General features: G+C 40.6%; 1 protein-coding gene across 2 annotated transcripts; it reads right to left on the reverse strand.

The window, feature by feature from the left end:
• Positions 1-701: 701 nt before the first annotated feature.
• CENPN (centromere protein N) lies at positions 702-19,433 on the reverse strand. 2 transcript variants are annotated; one of them, XM_043436674.1, is made up of 11 exons: positions 19,283-19,433; positions 17,145-17,325; positions 15,812-15,857; positions 13,471-13,530; positions 13,118-13,194; positions 8,527-8,703; positions 7,311-7,412; positions 5,275-5,338; positions 3,651-3,763; positions 1,533-1,659; positions 702-1,316 (listed from the first exon to the last, which is right to left on the reverse strand). In XM_043436674.1, exons 1-11 carry the CDS (start codon positions 19,312-19,314, stop codon positions 1,234-1,236), a joined length of 1,062 nt encoding a protein of 353 aa, XP_043292609.1. In that variant the 5' UTR covers positions 19,315-19,433; the 3' UTR covers positions 702-1,233. The 2 variants fall into 2 exon arrangements, with proteins under 2 accessions (XP_043292609.1, XP_043292610.1); XM_043436675.1 differs by having other exon boundaries at positions 19,173-19,325.
• Between the last annotated feature and the right edge of the window lie 74 nt (positions 19,434-19,507).

Below are 19,507 nucleotides of genomic sequence, written 5' to 3' on the forward strand. Positions count from 1 at the left end.
CTTTTGAGGACCTAGTGATTACATTGGGTCCTTCCAGGAAACTTGGGATAACTTCCCCATCTGCAAAGTAACAGGTTTATATATTCCAGGGACTAGGATGTGGACATCTTTGAGATGGGTACTGTTTTGCCCACCAGAGTAACTAATTCTGATTTTTATAGTACTGTGTGCCAAAAAACCCCCACGTGTGAGACAGCATCCATAAGGCTTTTCTTTCTTCCAGCTCGGTGTCCAAGAGGGCAGACTCAAGTCTGACTGCCTGGGTTAATTAGTTAGTTAGTCGTTCAGTTGTGTCCGACTCTTTGTGACCCCATGGACTGTAGCCTGCCAGGCTTCTCTGTCCATGGAATTCTCCAGGCAAGAATACTGGAGTGGGTTGCCATTTCCTTCTCCAGGGGATCTTCCTGACCCAGGGATCAAAGCCAGGTCTCCTGCACTGCAGGCAGATTCTTTACCACTGAGCCACCAGGGAAGCCCAATGGTAATCTTACCTCTAGTTTTATTTTGTCCTCCTGTTTCTTTTTCTGTCCTTCATTTGCCCAGATTTCCGCACTTTTAATTCTATCATAATTGTAACATACGTTGTTTTAACACCAAATCCTTTGTGGATCAAGATAAGGACTATGTTTTAAAGTGTTATTATAAAAGGACATGTGATTTAGTGATGATCACCAAAGGATTTTCACCAAAAGTGACTGATGTACCAGTTTTTAAATATCTTTATTTACAAATTGGTATATTATTGGTCAGTTTGAATGCCATATGTGTGATAAAATAGATTATGAGAAATATCATATTTACAATGAAATCATTATTTTATATAACTGAATCACCTAGTAGACTACCTCCTGCAATAATAACTTAATGGGCCTAATTCTACCCTTTGAATGGGCCAATTTCATGCTTCTCTTAGAAAATTTTGAGTTCGGTATAGTTTCTTGGTGCTTAAGAGAAAATCCCTGGGAACCAGCAAATGGAACCAGACCTCTCTGGGATTGAGAGACAGGAGTGAGAGAAAAGACATCCTGTCACATCTTAGTCCCGCGACTGCTATGCTTTGCAGCAGGAGGAAAGAATCAGTCCCAAGAATTACATTGAACATTTCCAAATCTTCAATATCAAGGATGAATTTCTAAAACAAGTTTTGTAGACAGAAGCTCTCCAGCTAGTCATTAACTAAAATTCATATGCGATACAGTCAAGGATGCTGTGCTTACAAAAACCACATATAGCTTATTTATCTCTAATTTTAAAATAATTCTTTCTCTTATTGGGTATGCAAGTGAGCAGTGGAGAAAGTGGTGCATCTGCAATACCTGAAATTAAAAAAAAGAAAAACATCAGTTTAAAAATGGCCAAGATTAGAGGGTGGATCATGGACCCTCGTTAAGTGAAACGGAATATTTTCAAAATGAGGCATGACAGAATAGCAGCCTGGAGCCATGAGAAAGTTGAGAGGCAATTAGTCAGCATAGAGGGTCAAATGTAGTGTGTTGTTAATTCCCACTCGGTGAAATAAGCTGACCACTTACCGGCTGGGGCCAGGGATTTTAGTGCTTCCAGAAGATGTGGGCTAGAGAACTTTACCAGGCACCGGAGGGGCTCTTCTCTCTCAGCCAGGATGCTCCCATTTAAGTCACTTTTGAATTTCGTTTCAAGCTGTCATCAGATATATTTATAAATGACTATTAAATACAAATATTTTACAATGGCAAAATATAAAGAGACACGATTATGTGTTTCACTAATTCTTGTGATCAAGAAACATAGGGATGAATGGGAGTGGGAACCATTTAAATTGCTAATTGCAAACACTGGGGGAAACCAGGCTATCAACAGTATTGCACACAAAATGCCGAGAGTGCACTCAAGAGATCCTGCCCTCAGGATGTCCTTTACTTGAGCATTAGGCTTACACTCTTAATGGAAAATGAGCACTGTTTTTTGTAATCTGTTATTTCAGTGTAAAAAATCTCATGTGTTTTGGGTCACTACCACAATTTAACTTATTATAGAAAATTTAAGAAATATACAGGAGCACAGTGTAAGGAGTCCCCCTGTACATATCACCCAGCTGAAACGATCACCAGTCTTTTTCCATCTATTACCCCACCTCCTGTTCCCTACTGCCCATATCCACTGGATTATTTTGAAGCAAATCCAAGACACCATAGTATCCTGCTTGTAAATATATTGATATCTACCTAAAAAGGATTTTTTCTAAACTTCACCTCCACAACATTAGCACACCTAAGAAAATTAATAACAGTTCCTCATATCATCAAATATCCAAGTATTGCTACTTCAATAGGTACTTGGCTCTTAGATTCTAACTTGAACTTTTTTCTTTTTGCTTAAAATGATTCTTAAAATTTAGAGGCAGAATGCTGAAGTATTCATGCATGAAACAATGCAGAGGGTGAGTAATGTCTGCAGCTAATTCAAATGGTTCCGGACAAAGAAAGAGAAAAGAAAGCAAACGTGGCAAAATGTTAACAATGAGTGCATTTTGAAGCAAAGGGGAAATGGATGTTCACTGAGGTATTCGTGCATGTTTCCTGAAGGTTTGACATTTTTCAAAACAGAAGAGGTAGGGAAAAATTAGTAGCAGGTATGAATAAATGTGTACCTTGACTTATAGAACAGACACATTCTCAGATGTGTATAAAGGAAGTTTTGTGTATTAAATCTTATGTGTCCTAGATCAGCGGTTCTTTATGCAGAATCAGCTTGTGGGCTTGTGAAAACAGACGGCTGGGACCCACCTCCAGAGTCCCCTATCCAGTAGGATTACGGCAGGCCAAGAACCTGCATTTCTTACCCATTCCCAGGTGATGGTGATGCTGCTGGCCCAGAGACCATACTTGGAGAATGACTGTCTTAGGATATATTTAAAAGAACTGGGTTAAAACCTGCCATTCAGGGACCTTAACTTGAAAGGTGTCAAATCAACTTTTCCCACTAAAAACAAACCAAACCAAACAGGTGTTGGGCCTGACTAAGCAGATCACTGGTAGATTGCAAGTGTGGCCTGTAGCTGCAGAAAATTCTAAGCAGGAAGGATTTTACTGGAAGGTTTGAAGGGAGGAAGTGTTATGAATATGAACGTGAGTATTAGGTTAGGGTGGTCATGATACAAATCTTGAATTTTGCCAATGGTGACCAAGGGCTGGCCCCCCACCTGGCTTTCCTGGTGGGCAGTGACTCACTTCTGGAATGAGCCAGGTTTGCCGGCTACTGTTTTTTTCCCTATGTGATGCCAACTGGGCTATATAATGACTGAGTTCTTCAATCTTTTGTCCAATAAGTATTTATGAGCACTGACCATGTACAAACACTGTTCTAGGTGTGGATGGGCTAGAAGGATACAATTTTTTTTTCCCTCAAAAATACAGATCACAGCTGGTTACACATAACTAGGTTAATATGAAAGGTGAAATGAAAAGGCAAATTCAGAATTTCCAAAGAGGGGTTGTCCTTTGCAACAGAGGAACTTACTAAATACGATAAAGAAGTCTATTTTAACTCATAAATTATACAAAATTAAAGTGATGAATGACATAAGTTTCTTTGAATTGTTTTCCACTTGAAACTTTAGTTCTTTTTAAAAAATACTGATAACTTGTAGTTAGGTTATAGCGGCGTCCTACCTTATATTGTGCAAATTCTAGTCTTGGTTGAGGATAGTCTCCAAAAATTTCTTGAGTCACTTTCTGCACTCTCTCTTTTTCTACTTTGTTTTCATGAATGATCCTTGAATCCACTATAGATGGAAGATTTCAAGAGAAACCAGCAGTTAGGAATGTATTTCATCCACAAAGTATCATCCTTTCATTCCTAATCTTTCAACATGCTCATATAATTTTGAAGTAACATTTACTGCTTTTTTACTTGATTGTAATGATTTCTTACAAAGTAGAAATTTAGAAATATAGGCTGATAAGAAAGAAGATAAAAATCACCCATAATCCTACCACACAAAGATAAATACTGTTAAAACATTTTAATACATTTGTCTAACCCCTTTTTTCAGTGAATAAAAAGATACGTATTTTAAAGGCTGGGTTTATAAAATATACACAATTTTGTACCCTGCTTTCTTTACTTAACATGAAATCAATAGTAGTTCCTGTGCCATTGGAAAGTCATGGTTTACTTCATGATGGCTGTACCATTTCATTTTACTGATAAGTCACTGCCAAGAAAGAGGAACATTTCCATTTTTATAGTATATTATACCCCACCACTTTTTTTGAACTTTCTGATCCACATTAGTAGTTTCATATTCTATTCTCTTGGGTTTTCTATGGATGGACTCATGTCAACTATGAATGGTGAAATGGTCACGATTCTGATTACAGGCACACCACAGAAATAAGTGGGTGCAGTTCTATACCACTGCACTGAAGTGACTCACATGAGTTTTTTGGTTTCCCAGTGCATGTGAAAGTTATGTTTATATCGTACTGTGGTCTATTACGTGTGCAACAGTATTATGTCTAAAAGGACAATATACATGGCTTAATTAGAAAGTACTTTATTGCTAAAAAAATGCTGACCATCATCTAAGCCTTCAGCAAGTTGTGATCTTTTACAATAGTAACATCAAAGATCACTGATCACAGTAACAAAAATGAAAAAGTCTGAAACATTGTGAGAAACTGTGACAGACACACGACCTGAGCCAGTGCTACTGGAGAAACGGTGCCCACAGACTTGCTCAATACAGGGTGACCACAAACCTTCAATTTGTAAAAAGCGAAATACCCGCCAAGTGCAATAAAGTACTTGGGAAGCAATTTACCCAATGCATTAAGATCCTGGGCTCCAGGCTCAGATTCCGTTTTTCCTTCTGGCTTTGCTGATTCCTAGTTATGTGATTCTGCTCAGCAAGTTACTAAACCTCTCTGAAACCCAGTTTTCTACCCCTCTTTTCTGATAAAAAGAGCTTGTTCATGGGACTGCTGTGAAGATTACGGAAATGATACATATGAACACTTTAGTATGGTGCCTGGCACAGAAGAAATGCTCAGTTAAATTATTTAGTTTTTTGTTTTGGTTGTGATTATGACTAGATGCCATTCTAGCAAATTCTAAAGGAGACCTATATTAGCTTAGCTTCTCCACTTCAACAGAAATTTACTTTTCAGTTTTCTGAAAATAGGAGATACTTTTGAATCACAATCCTGGTACAGAAATGTTTTTTACTGGGTGAGAGAAATCTGAAAAGGAACGTCCCTCCAAATTTCAGTGTTTATCTTAAAATACACATACTATTTATATCTAGCCCAAGGCTTCTTTCTTGTAGAGATGTAGTAGAGTTGTGAGTTTCAAAGCTCTAGGAAAAAGAAAACAGGAAAAAGTGAATGCTTTCCTAATTTTATCACCTCAAAGTATAGATATTAATTGGTTTTAGTGCACAAAAGTATGGCAAATCTTATCTTTCATTTTTTCCAACACAGATATTTGAGGCCCTATGCAGACTGAGTTGAGCATTTCTCCTAGAGCGATACTGACAGAGACTGCCGGGGCCAGCAACAAGGCTGCTTTCTTTGAGGAACTCTGTACCTTGTTAACATAAAAGTGTATCTGGAAGAACTATAGCTGCTGAGCCAAAAGCTAGAGAAATCAAAGGCAGCCTTTACAATGAGATGCTGCAGTTTTATATTTATGTCTTTATAACTGTGAAAAAAAACCTCACTGACATTCCTTACAGAAAAATAACTTTCCTGCTGTAAGTCTAAATCTCCCAGACTCCTTTACTCACTTTCCCCCACTGAAGGCACTGTCTTTATTATTAAGTGTTTGACGAGTTTTTCTAGAAACGCAACTGATCATAGCAGAACTGTTGATATTAATAGCAATTTCGTAGGAGGCTGGTAGGTAAGAGGGAAGGTGCTATGGGGGAAATCATTATCTAAATTTTTTTAAAAATTATTTTTAATTGGAGGATAATTGCTTTACAATATCGATATTGTGTTGGTTTCTGCCATACATCAACATGAATCAGCCATAATCAGACATATTACATATGTCCCTTCCCTCCTGAGCCTCCCTCCCACCTCCCACCCATCCCACCTCTCCAGGCTGACAGAGCATCGGGTGTGAGCTACCTGCATCATAACAGCAAATTCCCACTGGCTACCTGTTTTACACATGGGAACGTACATGTATGCAACTTCTTAATGTTAAGCTTGTTTTCCTTAAAGAGTAGCTTTTAGAAAGCCATCACTTCTTTCTACTTAGATGAAAATATGTAAGTAGAACATACCTAGGGGCTCGAAGATATATACAGTCTTAACAATTCTATAGGAGTCTGAACACATGAGCACACAGATGCCATGCAGAGGGGAAAAAAAACAAAAACCCTGAGCCTCGGAGCAAGGCCAGATCCATTATCATTAAAAGGATAATAATACATTCAAACAATTTTTTTTATTTACTCCTAGTACACTAGACACACCTCATGAAGTTATGAGGAATTATGGTTATACCCTTTGTACCAAGTTGGCCCCATAAATATGCCTTGATATTTGACCAGGAACATTTTTTAATTTTTTGACTCACACAGCATGGCACATGGGATCTTAGTTTCCTGACCAGGGATTGAACCCATGCCCACTGCTTTGGAAGTGAAGTCTTAACCACTGAACTGCTAGGGAAGTTTCACACTCAAATACATTTTTTTTTTTTAACATTCAAATGCAGAGTTCATTTTATTGAAGCTCAGTCGAACAAATTACCATTAATTTGCCCCCAGTAAAATTCAGTATTAAAAATGTTTCATGTTTGCCAAGTGAAAAGTAAATAGCTAAAAGGTGTTAATAAAACTTTTTAATTTATTTTTTTATTGAAGGATAATTACTTTACAGAATTTTGTTGTTTTCTGTCAATACACTCAAATAATTTTGACAAATAAACAAACTATGGGAATTCATAAACCAATGCTTCCTCTTTTACTTTTAATTCCTGTATCACTTGCTTGACTAGTGGGACAAAAAATTCTGCTTCTCTCTTGCATAGCAGAATAATATAATCAGCTTCAAAAGATAATGTAAAGTTACTCTGAAGAGAAAATAAATTCTGATTGGAATAGCTGATTAGGAAATAGGGGGCCTATAACATACACTCCAATGACCAACGGGCAGTATAAACACAATTATGAAAAGATGAAAGTGAGGAATTATCTTATTTCCTATCGTGTTTGCTGAAAACTCTCCACTTCAGGGACATCTGATGTGATCTCCTGTTGTTGGAGGTAGACTTTCTCACCTGCTCAGCTTCAGCTTTAGAGTCACTGATGGGCTCACCTGATTATACTGTTTAAAAACAATAGCCTTAAGAGAGTCCAGATACCGGCTTCTGAGGTCCATTTTCACAATCTGATGGTGTTTGCTAGCAACTGTCAGTGCCTTGAAGTGAAAATTAGCAAGATTATTATTAATAGCATTACTGTGTCTATCCCTGTATTTATACTTGTTCAGAAAAAATGTAGGAGTTGTAATCAGTGAATAATTTCTACTTAAAAAAAATCCAGAACAATTAAATTTCATGGTCTGTTACTCACCTTGAAAAACAAAAACAGTGGCTAGTGGCATTAAGATCCTCAGAAAGGCAAGGTCTTTTGTACCATTTTTAGAAAAGAGATCCTATTTTTTTTTTTAATTAAAAAAATTTTTTTTTTGGTCAAACTACACAGCAGGCAGGATATTAGTTCCCCAACCAGGGACTGAACCCATGCCCCCTGCAGTGGCAGTACGGAGTCTTAACCACTGGACTGCCAGGGAAGCCCCAGAGTGATCCTGTTTAAAGTTAGGAATTATGATAAATTAAGGTGAGAGTTAAGAATAAAGGATGAATACTCAAATGTTACCATTTTTTATGACTAGTCGTTAGTACTGTAATGACGCCATACAAAAAGGCAAATAGAAAAAGCAAATTATAGACCTCATGTACCACTCTGGTTTCTGGAATAAAACATCTTCCAAAAGGAACCAGCAAAACTGTTAAAAGCAGTTACTTTGGGTGAGTGGGACTGGGAAAAAGGGGTATGAAGTCGTAAAAGATTGTTTAGAGACTTCACTGGTTGGATTTTTACCTCGATTGTGCATTACTTCTCAATTTTGAGACAGCAATGAAGAGTTCTAAACCAATGCTGATGCTGCGCTCTCATTTGCAGGATAATAGTACTTCCTGCTCTTTATTTTAGGAGATCAAGAATTACGGGTGGTATTTTACATCACATGATACTGAGAAGTTTAAACTTACATGGCCCTGAGATATACAAGAGCTGACTCACTGGAAAAGACCCTGATGCTGGGGAAGATTGAAGGCAAAAGAAGAGGCAGCAGAGGATGAGATGGGTAGATGGCATCAACGACTCAATGGACATGCGCTTGAGCAAACTCCGGGAGATAGTGGAGGACAGGGAAGCCTGGCGTGCTGCAGTCCATGGGATCGCAAAGAGTCGCACACGACTTAGCAACTGAACAACAATACTGTCGCTTATAGTAGTTGGTTCCATACCTGACCCAGAAGGGGTAGATTGCTCTTCAGTTGGGAGGACGAAGTGAAGGCATATGGAGTTTGGGAATAGTATACCACATAAGCAGGTTTGTACTGGTTTGGCTTTTTATACTGTGTTCCCCAGGCAATTCGAATCCATACTGAGTTCTCCTCGGCATCTCTGAAGCTGACTGTCACCTTATTTAAAAAAAAAAAAAAAGACATAAGTTCTCTAATTAACATATCATGCTTTTTAGGGGTGAAGGATGTCACTGTCTGGCTGAAATCTGGCAGTTTTTCTCCTACTTCTCATTACAGTGATTTGGGAAATCTCTGGAAAAGCGTTTTGTGGTTGCTTTGTAAAGATACATTCGTGCCTTGCAAAGTCTTTTGGAAGGAAAAAAAAAATTTAAATCCCACAATTGGTATATGACATCACAAATTCTCAATAATTTCTTGGGCTTTGTCCTGAAAAAATAGTAGAAAGGGACAGAAACTGGGCTACCTTTTTACAACTGAAACATAGTTTTTAGTTTGTCTCTTTGTAAGTTTTCCCAAGAACTTTCTATTTTGAAGAGTATTATCTGATAAGATGTGCAGCTAATCCTCTCTCTCTCTCACACACACACACACACACTCCACCCATCACTCCCAGTTACGCTTCCTGTGCCCTCTCATACCAGCTTCTCTCTCCCGTGGTTCTGGGCAGGAGTTCTTAACCTGAAGTCAATGGTTAGAATTCAGGGCATCTAAGGACTTGGCGAGGGGGAAATGTCATCTTTACTTGTGGGCCTCTCTGATGACTCAGACAGTAAAGAATCTGCCTGCAATGTAGGGCCCCCGGGTTCAGTCCCTTATTTGTAAGTGAAATTTAGCATCTCCTTCAATTGTGAAAGTAGGCATCAAGACAGAATTTTAGGATGTTATTTTGTTGTCTACAGAAATCTCAAGTACTTTTATCACATTGCAATTGTTGCATGGGCCTCAAGAATATCATTTACACTTATTAGCACTTTGAAGCTAGTTGTTTTTAGACCCATTATGAGATTATTTATTGTGTTAATAAAGGAGCCACATGCATTACTATATCACAATTTGCCATCTTAATGCCTTTATAGTAACTGTATTTTTAGTATCATTTGTTTCCCCTGTGATTCTGTAGATTTTATTTTACAGCATTTAAAAACACACTTCTGAGAAGTAGTCCATAAGCTTCACTAACAGCGAAAGCGTCATTGCCACAAAAAGGTTAAGACACTTGTCCTAGAGTAGCTGGTGAGTCACTCTTCACTCCTGGGCACCGGGAGATACTACTTGGCATGACGTTGCCGTCATCAGCCTTTGGGAAAGTGGGGTTAACCAGCCACTAGTTAAGTTATGCAGAAGAAGGTAAAGATAAGCCAGGAGACCTCAGCTGGTTGAGGAAAGGGATGAGGACGTGTTGGTCAGCCCGGAAAGGGGGACGGGGCAGACAGAGAAGACCCAAGGCCTTTACCTGTTTATCCTCATCTAAAACCTGCAGTGCACACATCATGTCACTCTCCAGCTGGTCTTTCAAGCAGGACAGACGTGGCCAGTAAAAAAGCTCCTCTGTCCCCCCAGCCCCATGCTTTTGCTGCTGTTCAGTCGCTAAGTCGTGTCTGACTCTTTGCGACCCCATGGCCTGTAGCAGGCCAGGCTCCGTGGGGTTCTCCAGGCAAGAACACTGGGGTGGTTGCCATTTCCTTCTCCACCAGCCCCCACTAGTGTGCCTGAAATTCATTCACGAGGCAAAACCTTTCAGACCGTGGTAGAGATAAGAAGAGATCTAACAACTGAAATACCAGGGCATCAAAGTAGGAGGAAATGTGAGTGTTTCAGACGCTTTTTCTCCTTGCATGGTAGGGGCAGTGGCCTGGGGTTCAGAAAACAGAAATCCCTGCTGCCTGAAAGAGGGACAGGAAAGACCATCAAGTGAGGAGAAGGTGCTGGGAAGGAAGATGCACATAAACTCTGAATTGGACCCGAGAGAGAGAGAGAGAGAGAGAGACGCTCTCTAGCTTTCTTGTTTTGGGTGAAGTAAGATGGGTATACTGGCTGCAGTTTTGCAAGAGGAGTCAGCCAGTCAGTTTGAGCTTCATGAGAAGGCTGCTTCCAGAAGGGTCCAGATCACCTATCTACAACATTTCTGGAGAACTGGCCAGGGATTCTGTGCCTATTGAGGCTCTTTGTTTTTAAAAAAAAAAAAAAAAAAAAACAGGTGCATGCAACACACCACAGTCCAGACGGGACTCTCCTATAACCTCTGCAGAGTTCACAATTTCATGGTAACAAGAGTTTTCAAATAATATAATCCAAAATGACAACTTATTCACAAAATTTAAATAATAAGAGAAATCTTCTTTTGGTTCACAGTTTTATTTTAATTAATTTATAAATTTAATACATCCCCACTCAAAAGGCTGAAGATTTTGTTTTGTTATATAAACCTGATAAAATGATTCTAAGGTTCATCTGGAGGAATGGTTAGGACATTTTTGACAAAGAAAAATAATTGGGGGTAGGGGTAGGGTTGACTTGTCTTAGGGGTTATGAAAATGTTTTAAAAACTAGTGATTAATGGAAGGGAGAGTTTGCTCCAGGCAAGTGGCCCCCCTGATACCAAAACCAGAAGCAGGAAGAGTTGCCCACACGGTCACTGGCAGGACCACTGCGAGTGGTCTCCCTGCTAGGGCAGAGCCGGCCCCTGGAGGAGCAGACCGGAGTAGGTGCTCTCTGCAGGCAGCTGCTCACTCAGGCTAAGCTCGAGCTCCTGCTGGAGACAAGCGAAGGGGACGACGGGGAGGGGCCGGTGGGATGCCTTCCACCTGGGGGCACAGCAGGAACAAGAAGAAATATTTCCCTCCAAGAGTCTTGTGGCAGAAAAAACAGGGCTTGAGGATAAGCCTGGGGAAAGGATGTATTTTCTCTGAGAATTAAGCATGTTTACAAGAAGTAGAGCAGGAAGCAGAAGAGGGAAGGGAGTAAGGATGCAAAAGAGGACAGAGAAAAATAGAGCAGAAAAATTGGATAAGGATGTAGATGAATGCACAGCACACAGAAGGGTCGTTATAAGAAAGGAGATGAGGGAACACGTTCGGTGACAAGTGGATATGTAGAAAGCAGGACCACTTCCAGACTAAAGGATGAGGTAAGGGGATGGAGGTGACAGCACCCTTATGGCAGAAGGCAAAGAGGAACTGAAGAGCCTCTTGATGAAGGTGAAAGAGGACAGTGAAAAAGCTTAAAACTCAACATTCAAAAAACTAAGATCATGGCATCTGGCCCCATCACTTCATGGCAAATAGATGGGGAAACAATGGAAACAGTGACAGACTTTTATTTTCTTGGGCTCCAAAATCACTGCAGATGGTGACTGCAGCCATGAAATGAAAAGATGCTTGCTGCTTGGAAGAAAAGCTATGACCAACCTAGACAGCATATTAAAAAGCAGAGACACTACTTTGCTGACAAAGGTCCGTCTAGTCAAAGCTATGGTTTTTCCAGCAGTCATGTATGGATGTGATAGCTGGACCATACAGAAATTTGAGTGCCAAAGAATTGATGCTTTTGAACTATGGTGCTGGAGAAGTCTCTGGAGAGTCCCTTGGACTTCAAGGAGATCAAACCAGTCAATCCTAAAGGAAATCAGTCCTGAATATTCATTGGAAGGACTGATGCTGAAGCTGAAGCTCCACTACTTTGGCCACCTGATGCAAAGGACTCATTTGAAAATATCCTGATGTCGGGAAAGATTGAAGGCAGGAGGAGAAGGGGAGAACAGAGGACGAGATGGTTGGATGGCATCACCAACTTGATGGACGAATTTGAGCAAGCTCCAGAAGTTGGTGAAGGACAGGGAAGCCTGGTGTGCTGTAGTCCATGGGGTTGCAAAGAGTTGGACATGACTGAGCAACTGAACTGGACTGAAGGGGATGGAGAGACAAGTCAAGGAGTTTGAGAATCAAAATATGCTCCAAAAGGGAACACCTGTGTGCCAGCGGATGGGCATAGTGAGGTGGATAGGACAGAATTTGGGGGCATTTGTTAGTCTTCCTCTATGCAAGGAGGACTAAGGCAGAGTCAGGTGGAAAGGGAATGAAGCAGGGGAGGCTGTGAAAATGCTATGATCAACCTGTGACAAGATGTTGAAGTGGTGCTTGGCTCTTAAGCTACAATGACCAAAGCGTAGCCATTAGCCACCCAGGGCCATTTAAGTAAAATTCATTATTGTTACATAAGATGAACACCTTTAGATTCTCAGTCACACCAGCCACTCTTCAGGTTCTTGGTGGCCACATGTAGCTACTGGGCCATGTCCTGGACATCTCTGATCTAGAACATTTCCATCAATGCAGAGTCCTACCAGGCAGTGCTGCTCTTGAGGAAGAAGCAGAACCCCTGAACTGAAAGGTAAAGGGAGCAGAAAGTTTTTACAATGAGCAGAGTTTGTCTTTGATATCGAGTAGAATAGTATGGAATATTACTAACTGAAATTCTTGCAAATTAAAAAAAACAAGGTAGTGATGAATTTTAAGTGCATGGAATCCGTGAAATTGAATCTCATGGAAATTCAGATAAATTCTGTTCTTACATTTTTTAATGCTCTCTGAAGAATTTTCTTGAATGAACTTTTGAATTGTTCCATATCAAAAAGGTCAATGTCGTCACCTGTCAAAGTGAAAAGAAAAATCAAGAAAAATCAAGGGAGCCACACTGTCTTCAATACATTTGCAAAGACCCTGAGTAAGAACAATAATGATCAAATCACACAAACACTGACAGTATCTCTGACTCAGCATCACCAAATATATTTCTCACTTTTCTATACATGAGTAATAATCACTTCATTTGGAAAGAAAAGACTTAAGAGGAACATGCTGCTGTTCCTTTTTAAATTGCCCAAATATCAAATACAAGTGTTTGGTTTAAAATGAGAAACATTACCTGGTCCTTTACTCATCTGAAAAACATCCCAAATTTTCTGGTGCCGATGAAACTGAGTATCTGAGGGAGGAAGAAAGAGCTTATTACCGCACGTCAGAGAACTTTCAAGCAACGGGCTTGTAAGTATATATTTTTAATAATGTGAAAGTGGAGAAAATAACAGTAATTTACAAATTAAGTTATGCAGATTTTTCTTTGAAATATAAATTTTCAATGGATTAAATTTACTCCAATAAAATAAGTTATAATGAATTACTCAACATAGTAGAGATTTAGCCTCTATTCTTAGACCATTTATTCTGTCCATACAGGTCTACTCCACAGAGTGCTGCATCTCTCCAGCAAGCCAGCGATGACATGTTCCTGGCACCGGTGTTTCCATCGACTGCTTATTCTGGACCACTCTTCTCCTAGCTCCTTGGGCACCTCATTCTGGTCTCTACTAAAACGTCACCATGCAGAAAGGCCTTCCTGAGCACTCTACCCAAATTGAAGCCCCCATCCCACTATGGTTTTTCCAGTAGTCATGTATGGATGTGAGAGCTGGACAATAAAGAAGGCTGAGCACCAAAGAATTGATGCTTTCGAACTGTGGTGTTGGAGAAGACTCTGGAGAGTCCCTTGGACTGCAAGAGATCAAACCAGTCAATCCTAAAGGAAATCAGTCCTGAATATTCATTGGAAGGTCTGATGCTGAAGCTGAAGCTCCAATACTTTGGCCACCTGATGCGAAGAGTCGACTCATCAGAAAAGACCCTGATGCTGGGAAAGACTGAAGGCAGGAAGAGAAGGGGACGACAGAGGATGAGATGGTTGGATGGTATCACAGACTCAATGCACATGAGTTTGAGCAAGCTCCGGGAGGTGGTAAAGGACAGGGAAGCCTGGTGTGCTGCAGTCCATGGGGTCACAAAGAGTTGGACAAGACAGCAACTGAACAATAATAACAACATCCCACCCTGCTCTAGTTTCCTTCATGGCACTTATCACTACCTGACATTACAGCATATATTCAGATGTTCATTTGTACACTTGCTTGTACACATGGGATACCGGACTTAGTCTTGTTCATCTTATTCCCAGTGTCTAGCCACTGGCTGGCATTAAACATATTCATTTGATGACTGAATGAGTGAATGGATGAATGTATGATACAGAAGGCACCCTTTAGGAGTTACAAACTTAAAGAGTATCTTGGATTAAAAATGGATCCAGTAAGTTATTGAGCTCAGTCCCAACACATCATCATCCTGGCTTTACTCGGACCCTGTGCTGACCCCCATCTGCATCCGTGTCTAGGACCAAGGTGCTCTGCACCCCAAAAAGAGGAACTGTGGGCTCCAACACTTGAGGGCACCAACCTGCTGTGCCTTTGAACTATTATTTTTCTTGCCCTGTGTCTTTTTCTTTTCTTCCCCTTTTTGGTGCCTTGGTGTTCTCTCCCTATCCCAGTCTGTTTCTGGCGATGGCCTGAGAAATCTTGATTATCTAGTTTTGTCTAAAACAGCTGTAATCAGGTACAATGTGATGTCTGCCCGTAAAGACAGCATCCAAAGGGTTTTGTTTCTTTCTGGCATTTTCTTCCTTGGTTCTGTGTTTCAGAGTTCAGATGGTCTGCTAAATCATCTCTGAATAAGGTTGTTATAATAATAATAATGGAGATGAATCATCTTTTGTTGATAATGATTCTTTTAAACACCATGCAGAAGTTCATGATAAATGGCAAAGAATTAAGTACAAATGCAGACATTTCCTCGAATAGTACGCATCTGAGACTAACCCGTGATCTTTGTGACAAGCTTGGTCCACTTCTAGTGTCCCCTGTCTTAGTTGGGGGTCCACTTTCCTTCTAGTGGCACATGCAGACCCCAGAGCCATGCCTGCCTCTCTCTCTTAGTACCCCATTGACCACACCACGTGCAAGTCCAGTCAGCATTATCCTTACAAACTTAAGAGTACTTAAGCGGCACTGTGATTATAACAAATTCTTAGAAATATATTTTCAAATTCTGTTAGCAATAACACAAAACCTAGCAAATATTTACTGTGTGCTTATTATGTGTCAATTACTGTGCTAAGAACTTTTCAAGGCTTATCTTACTTAATCCTCACAACGACCCTGTGAAATACAGGTTGTTATTAGGTCCATTTGATTTAGGAAAAGTCTGAAGCTTAGAAAAAGGTGACGTGACTTGGCAAAGGACACAAGACTGGTAAGTGACAGAGCTGAAATATGAAACCAGGTCAGCTTGACTCTAAAATCTGAGCCATCACATACAAAACTGTCTCTCTGATGAAACTGGACTGGTTAAGTGTAAATATACAAATCACCAAGACTTACAAATGATGTCTAAAAGGGCTGCGTCATTGAGACTCGCATGATTCTCCTGAAAGAGAATATAATAATACTTTTAGTAATTATGGTGACAGGTTTGGTTCCACTCCATCTACAGCACATTTTAGGGTTGCTTAGGACAGACTATGAGGGCCCTCTCAAAACTGTACTGACAACGTGTCTCCCACCTATGCTCTTCTGTTAAGTAACAAATATGCCTTCTGATTTGTGTCCCAGTACAGGCTCTCACAACTGTTCTCCCACGATCTACTCTTCATTGATCACTTTTAACTTTCTGTTTGGGTTTTTCAATCAGTGGTATCCTTCCAGACCCCCTCTATACCAGCGTTTCTCAACTAGGCTTGAGTGACATTTTGAGTCAGACACATCTGTGTTGTGGAAGCTGTCCTAGAATGTAAAGGAACATTCCTGGCCTCTATACCCTGGAAGCCAGCAGCACCCACTCCCAGTTTTGACAACCAGAAACATCTCCAGACGTCGTGTCTTCTGGGAGCAAAACCATCTCAGCTGAGAACTACTACTCTATACATACACATTTATATGTTCACATAGTATATAGTTTCTTTTAATGTTATACATAAAGATCTAGTTTATTCTTTTTAATGATCGAAGAGTATTTTGTTAACTGGATGTATTATAATTTATCTCATCTCCTAAGTACAGTTAGTTCCAATTTTTTGTGTGTAAATAATGCTAGTTAACATCTTTATTTACATGTAACCATTTATATATAACTATATATATAAGTGTTTATCAATTATATCATATATACCTCCTTATTTTTTATGTTTTCTATATATTTAAATATCCAGAAGTGGAATTGCTGGGTCATAAAGTATATTTATTTAAAAATGAATGAGGGAAGGGGATACTGGGTATATAAGGGTATAGTAAAATTCTTTGTACTATACTTGCAACTTTTCTGAAAGCCTGAAATCACTTTAAAATAAAAAGCAAATAAGTAAATAAATACATGTGAAAGAGAATGTCTCTTTCTGCATAACTTGATCAACATATTTGAGTAATATCTTTTCATCTTTGACAATCTGATAGTTTAAAAAAAGAATACTGCTCATCATTTTAACTTCTTTGTTTCTTCTCCCTTGGTATTCACTTTTTTTTCTCACTAATTTGTAAGCATTCTTTCTAAGTTGAAAAATCCAATTAAAAATTAGCACCTTTTCCACTATAGTGGGACAGAACCCTCCTCACATCACAGGCTAGAGCAACTTAAATCTCTTTTGGACTAAGGAAAGGAAAGAAAGAGAAAAACCTAAGGGTAGCGGGGTATTCAAGGTTAATCATTTTGAACAGTTACCTCACAAAGCAGAACCAAGTCCTGAACAATAGATTCCTTTCTCTGCCGAAAGTTTACAGTCTGCAGTTGATTTTCAGACAAAAAATTCCAGGTTTTTAGGACTGTCATCATTTCAGGCATTGGGATTTTCAAGATGGTCCTCCTGAAAAACTCAGCAAGAGTTTCATCCATCTCTTTGGCACTTTAATAAAAATAAAAACAAAAACAGCACAACAAAGTATTAAGCAAACACAAAAGTACAACTTAGTGAACTTTCAGCATCATAATTTTAGCCAGAATTATGATTTGTAGGTCAAACACCTAAAATTTTCAGGTATTCTGCAGAGAGTATTTCAACAAGAGGATTTTCTCTTAAGTGTACATTTAAACATATTTTAAGGTTTTTAAAAATTAATGTTCTCTCTCCTTTTTTGGCTAGAGTATTTTGATCTTTTGATAGCAATAGTAAGTGATTCATTCACTCATTTACCTATTCATGTATCAAATTACTATGCACCCATGAGAGCCAGGCACTTTTTTAGGCACAGGGGATAGAGCTTTTACCAAAAATGACAAAAATCCCTGCCAGTAGGAAGTGTCCTTCCTAGCTGGGAGACACAGGCAACAGGAAAATCACAAAAAAATGTTAAAAGTGGTAAGCGCTGAGGAGAAAAGAGAGCAATGTTAGGAAGCTAGTAGCAGTGAATATGGAGCAGGCTGGGAATGGGTGGGGGAAGAGGGGAATGGAGAGCAGGCCTGAGAGAAGGTGGCATCTGAGCCAATTCTTGGGGGAGGAAGAGTGAGCCACGTGCCTGGTTGCTGGAAGAGCTCTCCAGGCAGATGGAACAGCAAGTGCAAAAGCCTTGGGGCCATCAAGGGGAGAAGGAGGTTGCTGGAAGAGCTCTCCAGGCAGATGGAACAGCAAGTGGAAAAGCCTTGGGGCCATCAAGGGGAGAAGGAGGCCTCCAGACAGGCCAGAGAGGAGAGTGAAAAGGCCCAAAAGATCAAAGGGCCGTATTTATGACAAGAAGCAGAAGTCAGTCAGTCAATCTCATCCGCTTCCACCAAGACTACGGGATTTACAGGGACAAACAGAAGAGATTCCCCTAAAAGGATCGTGGCTATGAGTTATTTCTACCATTTAAGCATTTGTTGAATGGCATATGATTTATTATATGATTATATATGATTAAGCTCCACTAGGGCAGGAACTATGTTTGTCTTATTCACACCTGCCTTCCTAGAATCTAGAACAGTTTCAGCCCAAGAACTGTCTTAGTGGAAATACTTGTTGAATAGGAAGCCCCAAAGTATTAGATACTCTCCCTAAGAAGCCGTGCCTGAGGAGATAAACAACCTGGGAAGGATTAGGGTCCAACAGCCAGTGACAATATCAAGCCAACGTCCCCCATCAAAAACACTGGAGGTGGGGGTGGTTGTTAAAACGCAGACTCCTGGGCCCAGCGATTTAAACGAGGGGAGGGGAATGCGGGGGAAGTGCTTGAAATTTCTGCATTTTTACAATTAGTCTTAATTCTGGCTAAAGTTTGGGAATGTCATTCTAAAGAATTCTGGTAGAAAGAGGGAATGGAGGGAATGCAACCTCATCAATAAAACTGGAAACCCTTGAATAAACTCTTCTGATTCCCTGTGATTATCTAATTTCTTTCCTCTTCGCTGCGCATGGCACAGAGTCTGGCATATAGAAGGTACACGAGATATAACCACTGAATGAACGCATGACCAAAAAGGCCCCTGTAAATATACACCGCCGAAGAGCTGCCACAAGGAGCAGAAGTAATGCGAGACTAAAAAGGACGGACGCCAAGGTTATCCCAAAATCAAAACACCCAACTCTGAGGGAAGCAGCAACCGAACGCTGAGTTTAGCACTTGACAGCTCTGGGCGGCGCCCGCGTGACGCAGGCCTTACGTAAGGCCCCGCCCCCAGGGCGGATGTGACGTCACGACCAGCGTCTCCGCCCTCTTCGCCTCAGCCTCAACCGAAGTTCCCCCGCCTCAGGCCCAAGACCAAGGACTAGTCCCTCACCTTGGGGCCCGTGGCAGTCACAAGAGAGTAGCCTCAGAGTCGTGGGACGTGGCTTCTTCTAGGCTCCCGCCACATCCCGCCCGATCCCACGCCGCCAGGGGTTCTCTTACCGTCCCACATCGCCGGCGGGCTCTCTCCTCATCGACTGTTCCCGCCCGCTGCACCTTCAAAACCACCAATTGCAGTTCCCCCCGTCCTGGAGCCCCGCCCACCGGGGGGACGCCAACTCTGGACTGTACCCTCGGCACAGGGGACCGTGTGAGGAGAGCGACAGAAGTGAAACGCGCCGAGCCCCCTGCCTCACTCATCTCAGCACAGAATATTTTCTGAGTGCT

This window comes from Cervus canadensis, chromosome 18 (assembly GCF_019320065.1).
Source record: "Cervus canadensis isolate Bull #8, Minnesota chromosome 18, ASM1932006v1, whole genome shotgun sequence".
Lineage (NCBI taxonomy): Eukaryota > Metazoa > Chordata > Mammalia > Artiodactyla > Cervidae > Cervus > Cervus canadensis.

Excerpts from the sequence above, each read along its gene's own strand:
- CENPN (XM_043436674.1), bottom strand. The coding sequence starts at position 19,314 with ATGAGGAGAGAGCCCGCCGGCGATGTGGGACG. Across the intron at positions 1,660-3,650 it reads TAGAATTTGCACAATATAAG|CTTGAAACGAAATTCAAAAG; the intron begins GTAGGACGCCGC and ends ATCTGATGACAG. Across the intron at positions 1,317-1,532 it reads AAAATCCCTGGCCCCAGCCG|GTATTGCAGATGCACCACTT; the intron begins GTAAGTGGTCAG and ends TTTTAATTTCAG.